General features: G+C 42.1%; 1 protein-coding gene across 3 annotated transcripts in view; it reads left to right on the plus strand.

Moving 5' to 3' along the window:
* Nucleotides 1–16663, plus strand: part of MARCH7 (membrane associated ring-CH-type finger 7) — a 31281-nt gene extending 14618 nt beyond the window's left edge. For all 3 annotated transcript variants that reach the window (XM_018553162.1, XM_018553161.1, XM_018553163.1), the window contains exons 3-11: nucleotides 2228–2386; nucleotides 3814–3988; nucleotides 6729–6875; nucleotides 9466–10555; nucleotides 12243–12412; nucleotides 12514–12623; nucleotides 13784–13897; nucleotides 15503–15551; nucleotides 16421–16663. In XM_018553162.1, coding sequence (XP_018408664.1) covers nucleotides 2228–2386; nucleotides 3814–3988; nucleotides 6729–6875; nucleotides 9466–10555; nucleotides 12243–12412; nucleotides 12514–12623; nucleotides 13784–13897; nucleotides 15503–15551; nucleotides 16421–16452 — 2046 coding nt within the window. In that variant the 3' untranslated portion in view covers nucleotides 16453–16663. The remainder of the gene's footprint in view (nucleotides 1–2227; nucleotides 2387–3813; nucleotides 3989–6728; nucleotides 6876–9465; nucleotides 10556–12242; nucleotides 12413–12513; nucleotides 12624–13783; nucleotides 13898–15502; nucleotides 15552–16420) is intronic.
* Nucleotides 16664–16975: the final 312 nt, after the last annotated feature.

Below are 16975 nucleotides of genomic sequence, written 5' to 3' on the forward strand. Positions count from 1 at the left end.
CCCCTCCCCCCCGGTCTCCAGCTGTGGTGGAACTACAAATCCCATGAGGCATTGCAAGATTCTCAGACATGACTGCTGGAGAGATGCATCATGGGATTTGTAGTTTCACCACGGCTGGAGTTTGGCTACCCCTGGCCTAGAAAGTTCACTTCTCCTGCCCCCTTCAACTCTTCACCCTTTAGTGAAGAACCCTGATAATCTTTGGTTTCTTTTTTTTTCTCTGCACATTGCTAGTGGTATCTAGTATGGGTAGAGAAACATTAATTTACACACGTGCATAATGGTACTTGGGTACCAAGTGAACACAGGGTGAGCAGGCTTCACTGTTCTGCGCACATAATGTAAATATCATTTAAATCTTGGCAATGGCAAGTTTAGGGTACTGCTTGGTAGCTTTGTTAAGTTATATGGTGCTAAGTTTGTGGCCCTTCACAGGCTCCAAAGGATGAATTGGTTTCTCCATCAGTGTGGATCATAAAGTATCAACTGCTGTACTGTAAGATACCAATTCATGCCGTATATGCAATCTCCGGATCTACATCGGGTCTTCAGACTTTTGTGGGAGGTAAGTCTTTTTTGTTTAAACCTTCTCAAGCCAAGTTTCCATAGCTGTACTTAGTGTTTAAAAACCCAAGCAAAAAAAGTCATTAAGTTCTTTCTTTTTACCTGGCGATTCTGCCAGTAACTCGCTTGCTGTACTGTATTAAGAAGCGTTGTCACTCTAGAACAGAACTACAGAAACCCCATAAGTGATCAGAATGCAGAAAGTAGACTTTATTGGCTTGCAAGATGCTGCACAATCAAGTGCCAAATGATGGTTTACGGTAAACTTTCTCAGTGTATCCACCTAATGAGGCACCATTGTTACCGCACCGTTATTGGCAAGAATGCTGCACACTTTTGGTGTGGGGGTAAAGGGCAGCGGGGGGGGGGGGGGGCAGATTGGAGGGGCTAATTCTGTTTCCCAAATTTACCAAGGAAAGTGTAATTACCCTTTTAATTGACTCCTTCTGTCCCCAGTAGCTCCAGCAGACAAATTGTGACTATCTGCTCCATGGCAAGTTGCTGGGTCTCAAACCCTCATTGAATTCCCATTATTGCAACGAGAGAAATATTTCTATTGTCCCTATAATACACTTGGTTGGACCCAGTAACATTCTTATACAAGAATCCCTGAATGAATACTTGGTCTTAATGGTCTTATTGTGCAGATTGTTTCTGCTCAGACAAGTGGGCTCAATTCACAAAGCTAACAAGCCAGAATGAGGGTTTTTATTGTCAAAAAAATGTATTTTCATTTAAATACACTCTGGTAGCTGAAAGATCCTTGTCCTAGCTTTGTGACTTGGGTCTATAGTCTCATAAGTGCTCTGTAGTGTTTTTTTTTTTTTTTTTTCCCCCCCTCTTTTAAATTGGCAGACTTAAGGTGAACAGACACTCAAACTTTAATGTTTGTTATATTTCCCCCTTGTATAGCATTGTTTCATAGACGTGGACAGTCAATGGATTGAATGTGGTAGTACTTGCATTAGCCCAGTTGTCACTGGTCCTCTTGATGCAATTCCTCTTACATCTGAGCACTACAATTCAGAGCCATAAAGCTTGGCCTAGCATTCGCCTCTTGTTTTGTTTGTGTTTTTTTTCTTTTTTTTTTCTTTTACAAACTGGATCCTTTAACACACTACAAAGTGTTTGATCTGTGACATGATGCATGTATCGTTTCACTTTTGTTTTTTTGCTGGTACTTGACAAGCATCTGCTTCCTGTGGGCAATAACGCAACCTTCCCACCTCTGCCAGATGGTTTCTCTGGGTTAGAGTATTTTCTATAAGTGGTGACTTACGCAAACCTATGGATCTATACACTGGACACTTTTACCGTTATCAATGGAAATTAAACATTGAATATCGGCACTTAACTAAAATGATCTCTTGGCATAATGAAACTGAAGCCTGCATGTAGGTACAAGATCTCACTGTCATGCTTCTAATTCCTTTCTTGAACATTTTATTTTTGTCAGATCTGCAAATAACAGAAATGGTTCGCTATGAATAGTTTCTTTTTTTAATAGATCAGGATTGGTTTCATGATCTACGAAACCTGCCAGGTCATGTCATTGCTTGTCAGCTTGAAGGTTTCCTCATTTTACTGTCGGTGAAGGAAACTGACAATTTTGTCTTTTCCATCACATAATGTAAATGTAACTCGTGGTTCTTGTGTTGCTTAGGACTCCAGTCCATTGCGTTCTACAAGTAGAGACTGGCTTTCCAGAGAGAGGGAGAGCATTGAACCATCTTGGAAGACTCCTTCATCCAGCTATCAGCGCTGCTCAGGGACATATGATCGCCCAGTATCTGGGAGCTTCTTGGGAAATAGAAGCAGGGTTGTAAGTAACTTTAATTTTCAGAGAAATCCATTCCTGCTATGCACAGCTGAGAAAAGGGGTATAATGTGTTTTTACCTGTGTATGTCCTGTATAATCACATTTTAAAGCTTAAACTCCCACAAATTTGTTTTATGGCAATTGAAGTAGACATCGTGGTTAAGATTTTCAGTAACATTTGTTCTGTAGTTACATTGTAGTTTGTATTTATTTTTGGTTTCATAAATGGGACTGTAACCTCTTACACACCTCAATTGACTTTGATTTTAGCAGACAAAGGGAAAGGGACCCCTCCAATGGAGGTAAAAACTAAATTTAGAGGAAAGAAGGTTTATATTTGTCCTTGTGGTTTCCTGCCTCAGTTTGGGATTCAGACACTTACAAGAGAAGTGTAATCTTTGGAGACATTGGCAGCATTTCAGAAGTCTAAACGTTGCCCATACACTGTATGATTATCGATTGAAATCCTGCGATCGTACGATAATCGCAAAGTGTACGGAAGGCGTGCGACTGTTTCTACTGTACGGTAGGCTTGAGGGCCTGTTCACATGAGATCAGGTGCTGATCAGCAGACGTGGCGCTGCTGATGCAGTGCGTTTTTGATGCGTTTTCGGTCCGGATGCTGACAGTTAATTTTTTGTCAATGTTGATGACATCATAATAAGTGGAGCAGGAATACAATTTTTTTCTTTTTTTTTCCCCCCCCCCTTAGCTGCATTCCGTTTTCGTTGCGTTTCATGCGCGTTTGTGTATCCGGACCGTTTCCGGACCTGACAAAATGTGACATGCAGTATTTTTTTCTGTCGTAAGCTGAGCGGACTGCGCACGTGAGAACTGGAGCCCATAAAACACATAGGGATACATTGGGATGCATTTTGAGTGCAGCAGCGTACGGAGCCGGTCAGCACACAAAACGGACGTCGTGTGAACAGGCCCTAAAAACACGCCGGGAATCGTGCGATTCTCGGCGGGTTAATGGCCTCCTTTTTTGACAACTGCCGAACGGGCCGGTGTGCGCACGCACACACTGCCCGTTTTCAGCCATCGGAATCCTGCCCCTCAGGGAGGCTGGCTTGCGATGATCGCAAGTACGATCTTGTCTGTCCAAGATGGGCAGATCGTACGTTTTTTTAAAAATTACTTTACAACCCTCGCAGGACAAAAACCTTAACCCTTTACTGTCTAAACCTTTACTGCTCTATCAAATACTAAAATAGTTTTTGGCTAGAATTGAGGTTAAACTTTTATTTGGATCTTGGTTCTGTAATCCGTAGGCCGGCACCCCCATAAGATCCTCATGTGGGTGTCCGATCTTCATTTTAAACTTTCTTTTAAACCTTGGGGTTTAAAAAAAAAATATACACTAATCTAGAGACGTTAAATACTAATATATGCTGCTGATGTTTATTGGCTAATTTTGTCCACTTTAGTCTACAGCATCATCACAGCCATCGTGGTATGATCCTTTGGAGAGGACGCAAAGCACTTACACTGGACTGGGCAGCCAACAAGACAGGGATTCTAAGAGACCAAAACTGTCTTATTCTGGATGTACGCCTCTTAATGGTGGAAGTACTACTAATTCCGGCTATACCTCCACTCCAGGTATGGGGTTACCTTAAGGGTGCAATCATACAAGCATAGTCTTCTGTTCTGTGTTAAATGCACATTAAACCAATGCTCCATAATGAACCAAAATTCACACATGCAGAATTTTTGGCACTGCAACACACACCAGTCTGTCATTGGTGTTTCTGGATCTATAATAATGGTGGAAGGACTGCTAAGAGGGTTGCCACCTTTTCTTCAAGCCAAACCTGAGCACTGTAACGGCACGCAGCTATTTTTTTTTTGGGTGAGTATACAGGGTAGAGTGAGAAGAGACAGCCAGGGGGAAGCCAATTACATTGAATGTCTAGTGATGTTGAAAAATTCCAGCTTCCAAGTGCTGTCTGTCGGTCTGCATTAAGGTTATTAATGGAGGGTCTCTCAGAGCTTCAGACACAGCGACTGACTCAAAACCTCCATGTTGCAGCCCTAAAGTAGGTGAGGGGTGAGAGAGGGTATGGCGGGAAGGACAAGGGGCCTTGGTGAACTCCTGTCCAGGGCCCCCTAGAGTTGGGAGTTGCATTTCGAATGGTACAAACTCCTATTACCCCAACATAGTGGTGTGAGCAGGCACTAATCGCTGCTGATGCCATTTTACACTGTTCAGTGCTTCATTGAGTAAGCAATTTATTCTGAGCCGGCTATAGTGTTCAGATGAGTATTTGTCTGGAAGCCTAATTTAAAATATTTGTGAAATATTGCCACCACTCTGAATCCAATGCCCTCTCTTCCAGGTTCATCTATAGTAACTGTGGGCATAAAGTGGGTTCAGAGGACAGTAATCAGGAAAGCTAGAATAGTGTTTTATTTCACATGACCCTTTCTGTATGTTTGCATTAATATTGCTGCGGGCAGGGCAAATCTCAGAGCATGCAGCGTACAAAAAGCAAATTGAACCTTCTGTTTTTAATGGAAACGCATGACCCTCGACTTCTAGGAAAGCCTGTTGTCTAAAGATAGTCTAGAGCTCCTGAGGTCTGCATGAATCAATCTGCACGTCCTAATCAAATGTTTAGGGCTGGATTTATGTACACTTTCCTAGATATAGGGGGAGATGTATCCTAAAGGTCACAGGAGAACAAGGTGTGCAGTGTTTGTAGGATCTTGTGTGTTGGTTGCGCTGAAAATATCCAGCTGTTTAGAACTACAAATCACTGGTTGTCCTGCCAGCAAGATGGTGTATAGGGCTGGTCTGCTTTCTGGCAGTTCAAGCAGGAATTTGTATTGAAAATGTTGGTCTGTTGCGCCTCTAAATTGTATACATTGTGTAAATACTACATGAAGACATTGGTTGCCGTCTCCAGACGGCATTTTTTCCCTGCTCGCGCGCACTGGCAGGAAAAAGCCGTTCTGCACAGCCGTTACCGGCTGTTTCACATACAACCGATCAGCGGCTCCATAGCTGCCGATCAGTTGTATGGTGTGATTTGGTCGATCACCTGACACCCTCACCTTCAATTCCGGGATCCGCTAGCTCATCTGCGGCCTGGGACCGGCTTGGAAGGGAGTTCAGCATCTTCCTCCTTGCTGACCTCCCTACATACTGTGAATGCAGAAGTGATGTGTATACCATCACTGTCGCATTCACCTGTCAGTCATCTGGCTGCTTTAGCCAGAGAAAAGAAGCTGATGAAGCAGATCTCTGCTTCATCAGCTTCTTTTGGGGTCCCCAGATGACTTGTCCTAGAGAACCCTAATGTCAGTGTACCTGTGCTATTATATCGGGAGATTGTATCCCCCCTATGTAATAGCAATAACAAGTGTGGAAAAAATAAATATATAATAATATCTCCCATAATGTTTAAGTCCCCCACACTTACGCACATATAAACGTAAATATGCCTCGGCATGCGAAAACGACAATTGTGCTACACATGTTGCATATCGCCACAAACGTCGCAGTGAGAGCAATCATTTTAGGGCGATCAATCACTGATAACACTAAACTGATGAGCGGTAAAAGCTTTTAAAGCGTCGCCTATGGCCAATTTTGGGTATTGTAGTTTTTTTGAGGTTTCGCGTGTGCAATTTTAAGGCTTGACATGTTTGGTGTCTTTTTACCTGTCGTGACCTCGTCTCTTATATTTTACCAAAAAATTGGGTAATGTTTTAGCATTTAATATAGGGGAAACTTTTTTTTTATTTTCTATAATTTTTCATTTTATAGTAAAAAATAAAAACCCCAGTGGTGATTAAATACCACCAAAAAAATGGTTTACAATTCATTTCAGTACAGCGTTGCATGACGGAATAAATGCCAAAGTACTGAAAAATTTACTGGGGGAAGGGGGTTTAACACCGTGGACTTAAAGTGGTTATCACTGGTGCCTGCTTGAGATATAAATGAGCTCACTTGTGCTGGAATGTGAAATTGAGAAAATGTTCCCTACATTCATGCTTTGGCAACAACCTAAAATTCTGGATTTTTCCCTCCCTTTCAGTTCTAGTGGAACAGGAGGCTGAAGACAAAACTAAAGGAGCTAACACATCCATGGACTGCAAAGCTGCAATAACATTCTTGTTGTTGGGCTTAAATACCCTTTTCAGCTAATAAGGTGGAATACATATTGAATCGGGCACTAATTGTCATGAATGTGCATGCTTCTTATCAAGGCAGTGTATTTAAGTCTAAATAGTTCTTGGTCTTGACTTGTGTAGTTATTGGCTCTTACAGTAAACTTCATGTTGTCCCTTACTAAGTTGCTGCATGCATGACCGATTCTTACCTTGTCTACAGACTCCTCAAGCAGGTATGCACGCTTTCCTAGGACGTCTTCAATGGTGTTTCATTCTGATTTATCAAGGGACCGAGACAGAAGAACAGACACAGCTATACATGAGCTTGGCGATTATGGGCATCGAAATAGTGACATCACTCCATCATGTAAGTGAATTGGGTTGTGCACAACATATTTACAAAGGATTGACAATACACCATTTTGTTTAATTATGCTAAACTGAGATATCCTCATATTGTATTAGGATAGGATGGAACCTGTTAGAAAGGAACAAGTGATGTCATTGCTGACTTGTTCTGTGAAGTTGGTGCCAGTTCCAGTAAATGCCATTTTAAAATTGCAGCGTTGTTACATGTCAATGATTTGTTAAATGGTGAGGCAGGTAGGATGAAGCGGTGAAACCCACACCCTAAAAATCAATGGCAGCTTCTTAGTCTTTAAAGGTACTAATGACAAACTCAATTTCATATTGGGTAGAGTGGGGAAGAGAAAATTAGATGTCCCCATTTTACTGGAAAGACGCAAACTAATGGAAGGTTGCATAGATAACATGGTACTGCTTTGTTAAAAACAAGAAACTCTTATTCATTAGAGGACACAGATCTGCTTTAGATCTGAACACTTTGTATTACATTAAGCAAGTTGCTGGTTGAATGACGGGCAAGCTAATATAGATCCTTGTAGTCTTCCCAGTTCCAACCATTAAGAACAAAGTTCTTCCTCTGTGCCGGTTCAGCTGCAATTACCTTGGCAAGGGCAGCTTGTGGATTTTTTTTTTTTGCTGCTAGGGATGCACGTGACCGGTTGGCTTCAGAGTGTGTGGCCTATTTTTATCAATGTCCCTTGGGGGACTTTGCCTGCTACTACTCTGATAAGACGAAAGGAGCCCTTGACTCCGGCCTGCATGTTGGCTATGTCTACATGGAGACATTAGAGCATGGGAGGTTGGGAGTGTGGCTGGACATACCAGGGCAGATAACTGACAAATGGACCATCTTGGGCCCTTCATCCAGAAGTCTTAACACAGATCTGCCTAAGATGGGTAACACCAGATGTCAGTTGTCTGCCATCGCACCTCAGTCAATGGGCAGGTGGGTTTGCTGCAAAAACAAATGACCTTTGGGCAGACTCAGTGGCTGTAATACTACATGAATTGCTACATTGACTTATGATCAATGGTGAAACCTTTGCCATGGCTACTGTGCCGGATGGAAGTAACCTTTTCCAGTAAATTTGGTGGCTCTTGATTGGTCCCACCAGCAATGGTACATCTATAAGTCTAGTTTTTATAAGGCATCCACTTGAGCATCAGTGCATACTTTCAAAAAGTTTTAGAAGGTGGATGTGGGCAGCATCAGCTGATCCCACTTTTAGACTAAACAATTTACAGTTTGGAGATGGGTAAGTCTGGTTTTATGTTTTGTGCCTGCCCTGTTGTGGCTCTGTTTTGGGACAACCCAGTAGGTGACCTGTCTAAATCATAGCTGTGTCTTCCAATGGAACGAAAAAGAAAATAGGATCTTTTTGTACGTGTGAAATTTTCTCTGCATTCTTTAGAGGAAATCGCATCCACCCCTCTCACTTGGCTGCTGCCAGTATTTTTTAATATGTTGCAATAGTAATTCCACCCTCTGTATAGCTCTCGAGGGAGGGAGAGGGCTATACAGAGCAGGATTACTGTTACACATGCTGTTTCCAATAGTGCTGGTGTGCACTGGTAACATATGAATGGCAGAGAGCTACATATGTTGAGCATATCTAGCTGCATGAGAGCAAACTTCTGATTGCATCCAGATATTTGGTAAATGGGGGAGTCATCTGGAGGTTTCAGATTACATTTTGTGGCCTTGGAGATGTACACCAGTGCATTTTGCTTTTCCATAATGGAACAAATGTTGGAACAGAAGTGGTGTGGGGTTTTTTGTGATTTTGGGTGGAGGCAGTTGCAAGCATGTGGAGTTGAATTGATAGACACACATTGTCAAAGGATTTTTGATCATGTGGGTCTCATCAATTGACAATTAAAAAAAAAAATATGTATATTTTTAACACACATATACATACACACCCCTAAAGAAATTCAACCACCTTCAAGGCAAGAAATTTTTTTCTTTTTATAAGCACAGGGTTAGGCAAATGTTGGCCCTCTAGCTGTGGTGAAACTACAAATCCCCAGCATGCATCTGCCTGAGTCAAGCAATGCCTCATGGGATTTGCAGTTCAACTGCTGGAGGGCTGCAGTTTGCCTACCCTTTAAAAACGCTAGTGCTTCGCATAAATCTCCTGTGCACATCATAAATGCAGAACAATTCCAATACACATCCACAAAGATTAACAAGAAGTGATCTAAAGTATTTTTTATATATATATATATATATATATTTTTATTTTCCTTGTGCATTTGCTCTCCTGAGCTGCCTGAAGTGGGGTAGGGGCTGCACTTGTTGTAGAAAGATGTTCCAGAAGCAGGGTAGATTGAAGCAGGCAGATCATTGAGTGGACTCAATTTTCCAAAGATTTATACAGTTTGCCCACCTACAAGCAGACTAGTGTTTACTGATGAGATTGGGGTGAGTTTAGGGTGAAAGTGCCTGAAAACCTGCAGGTATGAACACCTTTTGTGGTCCATGGGTTCCTCAAAGTGATTAGACTCCAAGAATGTAGAGAACTCAGTTTTAAAATTTTAGACTGTATGAAACTGAACCTAATCTAGTTTTTGTACTTGTTTCTTTGCAGATCTTCAGGACAGAGTTTCTTCATATGCACAAGGCGCTAGACCAAAAGACACCTCTCTAAGCACAGTTCGACTTAACACATCAGTCAGCCGCCAGTTGCCTTCACAGAGCCCTTCATTAACTAGAGATTCAAGCAGGAGTTCAAGAACCACAACTTACAGAGACCTACGCTCTCCACAGAGGGATATCTCCTCTGAGGTTCATCATTCTGCAAGCCGACGTGAAGGAACACCTCGGAGTACTCCGGGAAGAATGTCGCCTTCACCGGTGCCAAGAAGTGACCAAACTACAGATGGCGATGGCAGGCGTACAACAAGGCACCTCCTGTCCCGCCTTGCATCTAGTATGTCTTCTACCTTCTTCTCTAGGAGGTCCAGCCAGGATTCTTCAAGTGGGAGATCACAAGATGTGGAAGAAGCACATTCAAGTTTACATGTTACTCCTGAACCCAGCCCTGCCAACAGTGAAGTACTGGAAAACAGGCCTTCTGAACAATCTCAGGGATTCGCCTTTCTTAGGAGGAGGAGATGGGGCTTGTCATCAGTGTCTCCAAATCAGAGTTCAGATTCTGATGCCGAAAGCTACAGGTCAGAAGATTCTGAAACTAGGACTTCAGGATCATGGCTGCCATCCTCCTTCAGGAATAGATGCACGCCACTGTTCTCCAGAAGGAGGCGGGAAGGAAGAGACGAGACTGCCAGAGCGTCATCTACCTCTGACACTAGTAGGATACACAATCCTTTTAGAAGGTCATCCCAAGAAGATTCTTTAGATGAAGCACAAAGGAACCCTCAAGGAGCCGCTGCTGCAGCCAGAAGTTCTCCCCTGTCGTCTGCCTCGCCTAGCAGCAGTTCGGCAGCTGCCTCTATAGCGGAGACTCTCTTCAGCAGGAGAAATTCAGGAATTTCAGGCATGCTTCCTAACTCACTCTTACACTTCTCAGTGCCAGCTGCACTAGGGAATTCCTTATCGGACAATGTCATGATAACTGTAGATATTGTTCCCTCAGGTAGGACAAGTGATGGACATGAAAGTGAAAAGGCTCCAGACTCCTCGAGAGATCCTGAAAAGCTCAAGAAAATTAAAGAAAGGTAATGTGTATGTTTACTTTATATTTTAGAAAGTGTTGTCTCTTTATTAATTGAGCACAATAGTGTAGAAGTGATTGTGCTTCAATATACTTTCCCTCTGTGCCAGGCTGAGAGTAAAAGCAATTGTGTGTGGTTTTCTTTTAATGCCCATAGCTGCCCTATAGCATTGACTACATTCTAGTACACCTGCCTGGCATACAGACTGGGTGAGGATCCAGATGGGAATGTGAAGGTCAGGACTGACGCAACCTTTCCTGTTGTAGGACTTTATTATTTTACAAGATTTATATAGCAGCAACAGTTTGTGCAGAGCTTTCCAAAATTGCATGAGACAGTACTGTTGCAATCAAATTTCAATATAGGAGGGTTAGGAGTACCCTACTTGTGAGGAGTTGTGTTAGAGTTAATGGAAAAGGATGGTTCATGTCGAGGTGGTATAGGCTTTTCTGAAGAGATGAGTTTTCAAGGATTGCCTGAAGGTGGACAGATTGGGGTAGGTAGTTCCAGAGGATGGGAGACACTCTGGAGAAGTCCTGTAGAAGAGAATGGGAGGAGCAGGAGGTCCTTTTTGAGGAGCTGAGAGGATTTTTTGGGTGATATTAAGTTGAGGTTGGTGATGTAGCCAGGGCAGAGTTGTAGGTGGCTTTGCATATTTAGGATTCATTTTTTGTTGGGAGCCAGTGGAGGGATTGGCAAAGAGGGGCAGCGGACACTGAACGGCTGCTTAGGTGGATGAGTTTGCCAGCCGCATTCATGATGGACTGAAGGTAGGATAGCCAGTTCAGTGGTAGGCCAATAAGGAGGGAGTTACAGCAGTTGAGGAGATTTTAGCAGTGTATGTATAATTTGAGAGCCTCCTATTCTGCTCTGTATTCTCGGCACAAATCTATATCGGCAGTCTGCATCCTTAGAGTACCAGACTCGCAGCTGCTGTTTACAATTGGGTGAATAGAATTGCCATTTTATATTTACTGGAATTGATGTATTTTAAGCCAAAAGCTTTTGTTTTGGATAGTGGTACAGACTTGGAACATGTCTTTGGTTTTTACTGCTTCTACTGACAATGGTTTTACTAGACGGGACATGTGAGGGGAAAAGAACAAAATTCTGACCGGGGTTCTGGCCTGGCCCCACTCTACAAAGTGTTTATTTTGGTGTTCTGATGTAGAGTTTGTGTCCAGTAAATTATCAGTAGCTAGTAAGACCTGTAAGTGTTAATTGCAGCAGAGGATAATTGTGTATTCTGCTTTGTCAGATACCAGGGGTAGCCAAACTTTAGCTCTTCAGCTGTGGTGACACTACAAAACCCAACTTGGCTCTAAGTCATGGCTTTGCCTTATGGGGCCCGCAGTGCCTTTATAGAGCCTGTAGTTGCACAACAGCTGGAGGGCTGATGTTTGGCTGCCTCTGCCATACAGGTTTGTACTGTCCAAAAGCAATAAATAGAATAGTGGATGGACAGAAGTTTAGTAGGTGAAACTGAACCCTTTGCATCTCCTGCAGATTTAGGAATTCAGCTAAATTACTTTTAGCAGTAATGGACTATTTAACCCACCCCGAAATCTAATAATAAAATAGAGATCCACATGAACATGTTTGAGATCCAAACAAAGTAGTCTAGTTATGTACAGCAATTTACTCTTCTCTTCCTTTCCCCTCTAACATAATTTTTTTTTCTTATTTTCAGCCTCCTACTGGAGGACTCTGAGGAAGATGAAGGTGACTTGTGCAGAATATGTCAGACTGGAGCATCCAGTCCAAGCAATCCCTTTATTGAGCCATGCAAGTGTTCTGGTAGCCTGCAGTATGTCCACCAGGACTGTATGAAGAAATGGCTGCATGCCAAGATTAACTCTGGTATCTGGTTTGCTATTCGTGTTTATATCCAAATGATCTGTTATTAGAACATATACAGGCTTTGGGTAGAGATTTGACTTGTGGTCTGTTGTGGATTTCAGGTTCTAATTTGGAAACTATAACTACATGTGAATTGTGTAAAGAGAAGCTGGATCTGAACTTGGAGGACTTTGACATTCAAGAGCTTTACCAGGCACATGCAAATGAGAGGGTAAGTATACTCTCACTCTTGGAGTGACACTAAACTCAGGAGTTCTGAAAAAATGCATTCAAGTATCCGAACTATTAACAAAAATATAACTCATTTGTATATCACTCGGCTGTAGATACTCAAATCGTCTCTTGTATTGATCTGAATTGGTGCTGACACTGTCCTTCCTTCTAAAGGGTGGCTACTTTTGTTCCCCATGGTCCCTGTGTGTAGTCACTGCTCCAAGCTCACTCCCATGGACTACAATCTCATGTTTAGTTTAATAATTTTGTATTGAGATTGTAGTCCATCACAGGCATGAACTTGGAGCGGTGACTACTTTACAACACACAGGGACCATAGGGTGTCAAAGCTGATTTATAAAACCCAAATTGTATACATGTAGTAAAGAACCTTTTAAATGTGTAAAAACCCAAAACATCACACTTTAATGGTATGTGAACATTGCCATGCTTTCAGTGTTCCATTATAGACTTGGTTTATATTGGAAAATCAGATGTGCTGTATACTGGTGCGACATGCAGATTTGGCTTCATGTAAAGGGAATAGTGTGTGCTGCAACAGTGTAAGATCATCAGTTGAGATGCTTGTACATAGTGACATGTGAGCAGAGTGACTGACCTTTACTCCTACTCTACTGGCCTTTCTTATAATGGGTTGGTGACAACTATCATGGCAATGAATAATGGCCATGCTCGGTAGAGGTTGCCAAGATAAGTAGCAGCATGTCACAAAACTGGTAGAATGAACACAACTCTTCTTGCTTGACATACAGCTACACTAGATTTACAGCTACCCATAGGAATGATTGCTGAATAGAAACTTAGATGGGAAGCACTTTACAAAAACTTAATGACAGAACCTGCCTGTAACATACAAAGCCAGGCTCCTGTATCATGTCACACTAGTGATCCCTTCACAGGAACTCTCTCCTGCTGCTATGGCTTTGCTCTCTTCCCAGCCTGAAATTAGTCTTTCTAGCCAGGCAGGGAGCATTGGTGGTGCAATACCTCACTGGTTCAAGCACCAAAGGAGAGGTGAGTGTCCTTTTTTAGTCACTGGTGATTTACTGATAGTGACAGGATTGCAGAAGAGACATGGCCCTAATTAAACATTATTGCTGTAAAGTGAGATGTAACTGCATTTTTTTTTGTCTGCAGGCTGAATATGAATTCATAAGCTCTGGACTATATCTGGTTGTCTTGCTTCACTTGTGTGAGCAGCGCTTCTCCGACATCCTAGGGGCTGCTAATGAAGCAAACACTCGGGTTAGAGTGAGTTGATGTGCTATTTTTTTATTAATTCTGTATGTAAAGGGTTGTATCTGGTATTCATCACATATACGGTGTCAGTTTTACAGTAAAATCCATCATGGAGAAACAAATGAAGCAAAATATGAAAGAAAAACGGAAAACAATTCATAAAATTAATGTCAAAACCAGACCCATAAGTTGGTGATGTACAAGTATGCAAACATCGCATATAGCCACGATATCATGAGAGACTAAAGTGGATGGAGCCAGTAATGGGGGGCCCAGCATCTCGCATGTGGGTTGGGGGTCGTAGTACAATTTTAGAGATCTGAATTGCAGTATCCTGAGGGGTGGGGAGGGGAACAGATCGGGAGGGAGGAGGGTGGTAGAGGGTAAGAAGGGGGCTTGGTGGGGAGGTGGTAATAGTTGCTGTGCTATTAACACCTTAACCTACCAGAGGACTTATCAGACAAGTTTTATTGTGCAGTAAATCCTCGTCTGTCCTTTTTCTATAACCTTAAACCTACTTTGCAGATATCCTAAAACTGGCTTACTAGTTTTGTCATTAAAATACCTGCTGTAATAGAGCCGTGTGATCTGGAGTGATCAATAGCGGTCAATCACTTGCCATTTACTGGTCAAACGTACTGTACAAGGTTCATCTGCTGTTCTTCACAGATGGCAGAGTATTGGAACTAGGCCCTCACTTTTGGTTTAGTCCATAGTTTGAGTATCTTGGATATTTTATTTACAGCAGCTCAGGACTAGTTTTCCTGAACCCAAACCTAATCTGCTTCTAACCAACGAATGTACGAATGTAGATTCTAACCAACGAATGTAGGGACCAACCAAACACCAAAAAACCTCCTGGAGTTTGCATACAATCTCCCGTTCTTTTTAACAGGAATTCTTTATCTTTTTTTAAACCTTCCGTAAATCCACTGGGCTGCCATCGCTGACCATATAAAGTGCCGGTTTACTGTTCTGCCTGATCCAAAACGAGAACTTCTGACTTCCCTTTCTGAGTCGCAAACCTAAAACATCAAGCAAAAAAGTACACAGAATATCTATATTTTTTTTTATTTTTTTTTTGAGAAGCCGCATGTTTGCGTTAAAGTTGAATTCCAGCTTTAACGCAAATACACACTCCTATAGTCCTAAATAGAAGAGACGTGTGTATTGAATCTTGGTGTGCTTTATGTATGAAGGATCCATCCAGGTAATCAAGTGTGAAACTTTGCCTCTGTGTTGGAGCTTCCTGTAATATTGGTCACTGCTGCTCTCTCCTTGTGCACGGTGACTGGTCTGGTCTCTGCCCCCTCCTGTAGTGGGTGGAGCCTGTGGGTCCCTTCCACAGCTCTGCTCTCTGCACAGGCTATGTACAGCATAGTGATGTCACTGCAAAGTCAATTACCCTGTATAAGTAGCAAGGAATTTGGTGCACAGATTTAATTGATATCCTTTGTAGTTATTGATGAAGGTATTTAAGTGAAGCTTTTTTGCTTGGTGTCCAGCTTTCTATCTCATTCACTCATCCTTATTCTATACTTGGATCTGTCCTTTGTTTAGACAAAGCTATAAAGGTAGATCTCTTCACTGGGTTTGTTTTTTTGTTCCCCCCATTAGTTCATCAACCTTGCGAGAACCCTTCAAGCACACATGGAAGATCTTGACAGTAAGTCTACATAAAATATGCTGATGGTTTTACAACTCTGCTAATATTTATGGTGTGTATGGAAAGCTGTACAATTCCAGACATATTATTCAGTCCCTGTACTCTGCTGTCTTAAGGCAATTAATTTTTTTTCCTTCAACCCGGGGTGTGTATGAAAAAAATTGGCCCGATTCCTCAATCAAACAAACGTCATGATCGAGGCATCCAGCTGTTTGCATTGTGTTCTGATGATGCCTGCGTCTCGTGTCAGAATACCCGGTCAGTGCAGGCAGCTCGTTGGCTGTCGACTCTGATCGAAAATTTTCCAGCCGGCTCCTTCAATCAGCTGATCGAGGAATGACGGCCGAAAGGGAGCAGACAGCCCCACACTGGTCGAATTTTGGCCGGTTTTTAATGTACTGGGCAAAATGCGCACAGTGTATAGGCACCTTAAGGCGACTGAATCCAAAACTGGAACTTGTCATTTAGAGACTCATGAAGTGTTTAAATGTGTGTGACCATTTCACCAGTAGTGGCAACTTTTTCCCGACTTTAGTTTTGGGGCAGCAATTGTAGTCGCTGCCAGAACCAATGTGACAATTCAGTGAATGGACATGTACACCAAAGACTACATTTCCAGGTTTCCTTTTATACGGACTTGTAATACTGAAGGTCAGACTACCATGGAAAATGCTAATCAACGCCACTGGTATTCTGATGCTCTGGCCTCAATACTGCGTCACTCACCCAGAACAAGTGTGTAGATCAAACTTTACGCAAATGATTTTGTTAATAAAAAAAAATATATATATATATATAGATATATAGCTGTATAGATATATCGATCTATATAATTAGTAACCTTTTTTAATATGTGTAATTCTTTTCAGCCTCAGACGATTCGGAAGATGAACGGGTGTGAGGAAACACATGCACACTTCTGAAACCTCTTACCTCCTCAGAATTGAAGATGACCCAGCCGCAGATGTGCAGATATTTGTTTTATTTTCCCGAATACTCCAGTGCTTGTGATGCATATCAAATCACTCTGTTGCCCTCTATTCACTTGTTGCACTTGATAAGCAATCTATAAATACTGAATCTGCATACAAGAAAGATTCCGTCATAGGTTACAAGAACCAGTTTGGCCTTTTTTGTAACATTTAATCTGCCTTTTTCTTTCTTTTGCTTAAAATGTTGACCGTTCATTATCTGTCTTGTTCTGTTTTTTATATGTTGAACTGAGTGACATATGTTCAGTCCATGTCTATCCTATAGTATTGCCTGCACAGCAGAGGGACGTTTTTGTTCCCTACCGCTGAGAGCACAGCATATCAATCATGGGAAATCTAGCGATATCCCCAAAATGGCCGACTCCACCATTGTCTTTTAAAGGGCACCTGTCTACTAAAATGTAGCATTTTTGCAAGAGTGACTGAATGTGA

The sequence above is a fragment of the Nanorana parkeri genome, unplaced genomic scaffold, assembly GCF_000935625.1.
Source record: "Nanorana parkeri isolate BGI_ZX_2015 unplaced genomic scaffold, ASM93562v1 scaffold112, whole genome shotgun sequence".
NCBI classification, from domain to species: domain Eukaryota; kingdom Metazoa; phylum Chordata; class Amphibia; order Anura; family Dicroglossidae; genus Nanorana; species Nanorana parkeri.